Source organism: Vicia villosa, linkage group LG2 (assembly GCF_029867415.1).
Source record: "Vicia villosa cultivar HV-30 ecotype Madison, WI linkage group LG2, Vvil1.0, whole genome shotgun sequence".
NCBI lineage: Eukaryota > Viridiplantae > Streptophyta > Magnoliopsida > Fabales > Fabaceae > Vicia > Vicia villosa.
In genome coordinates, this window is record NC_081181.1 from 102,888,045 (window position 1) to 102,889,548 (window position 1,504).

Below are 1,504 nucleotides of genomic sequence, written 5' to 3' on the forward strand. Positions count from 1 at the left end.
ACATTTGTTAAAAGTTTAGTTTTCTTTTTAATTGCTGACAATTTTATGTTAATTATTTAATTAATAAAAAAATATGATTGATTATGTGTAAATCTATGTGTTATGGTTGTGTCCATATAAGAATTTTCCCAAATGAAATTCATAATTGGTTAACCGTCAATATATAACCGCTCACAAGAATTTTTAACTGATGGGAATGTAAATTTCCACTATATATACAAACCAACGTTCAAATCCAATTTCATTCATTCATAACCATCACTATTGAATCACTTACACACATGTTCTTCATAAACAATCAAATATGGAACAAACTCAACCAGAAATTGGAATCAAAGTATACAATGCAACACCACCGCCACAAGAGGCCGGTTGCGCCGTCACAACCCAGCCTTCTGATCCACCAGAACCCGGCAAGAAGCGCCGTGCCATAATGGCAAAAGGTGTTCAAAAAACCCTCTCAAAAACTTCCCTACTCGGAAACTTCCTTCCAACCGGAACACTCATCACATTCGAAATGGTCCTTCCATCAATCTACAGAAATGGCCAATGCACTCACATTCACACCATCATGATCCATTTCCTCTTAATCATGTGTGCACTCTCTTGTTTCTTCTTTCACTTTACGGACAGTTTTCATGGGGCGGATGGTAACATTTACTACGGATTCGTTACTCCGAAAGGGTTATCTGTTTTTAAACCTGGACTCGCTGTTTCAGTTCCTAAAGATGACAAGTATAAGGTCGGGTTTCAGGATTTTGTGCATGCGGTTATGTCGGTTATGGTGTTCGTGGCGATTGCTTTTTCGGATTATAGGGTTACTAATTGTTTGTTTCCTGGACATGAAAGAGAGATGGATCAAATTATGGAGAGTTTTCCAATGATGGTTGGAATAGTTTGTAGCGGTTTGTTCCTTATTTTTCCTACTTCAAGACATGGAATTGGATGCATGTCTGCCTAATTTATCAGTATATATGTTCTCATTTGTGTTCTTGTTTGTTTGCTTATCTTATCTTATCTCATGCATTTATGTCTAAACAATGTGAAGGCTTTGTAATTTCATATATAATAACATCTGATATCTTGGAACTATAGTCTAATCAATGAATGTGTTATCTTCTTTTAGTTTTGGAGTGTTGTAATTGCGGTCATAGGGTTGCTCCAATGCGCAATGCGGCTATTACAATGTGAATTTTAATCAGAATATGTTTGAAATATACTGTTTAAAAATAGTTGATGTTAAGATTTTTTATTACAAAGGAATAGGAAATAAATTGAGTTTTGGGTACTCAAACTTTGAGTTTTGTTGAAAATATTTGTAAAAATATGGGTGAACATATTCATGATTTTAATTTATAATCCAATTGGAGTTAGGTTGCAGGGACATCTTTGAAAAAAGACGTGTCCATGTCGGAAACAAACACCTGCATTGCTGCACCGACACTTGTGATTACGTTAAATTTATTTTTTGTTTTAAATTATTATCGGTGTGGACGTATCAGTG

The 1,504-nt window shown here is 34.9% G+C and overlaps 1 protein-coding gene across 1 annotated transcript; it reads left to right on the forward strand.

The window, feature by feature from the left end:
* The first annotated feature begins 268 nt into the window (after nt 1-268).
* Nucleotides 269-1,049, forward strand: LOC131646547 (protein DMP9-like). Its single transcript, XM_058916560.1, has one exon. It carries the CDS (start codon nt 305-307, stop codon nt 959-961), a length of 657 nt encoding a protein of 218 aa, XP_058772543.1. The 5' UTR covers nt 269-304; the 3' UTR covers nt 962-1,049.
* Nucleotides 1,050-1,504: the final 455 nt, after the last annotated feature.

Coding starts and splice junctions, on each gene's coding strand:
- LOC131646547 (XM_058916560.1), top strand. CDS start 305: ATGGAACAAACTCAACCAGAAATTGGAATCAAAGTATACAATGCAACA.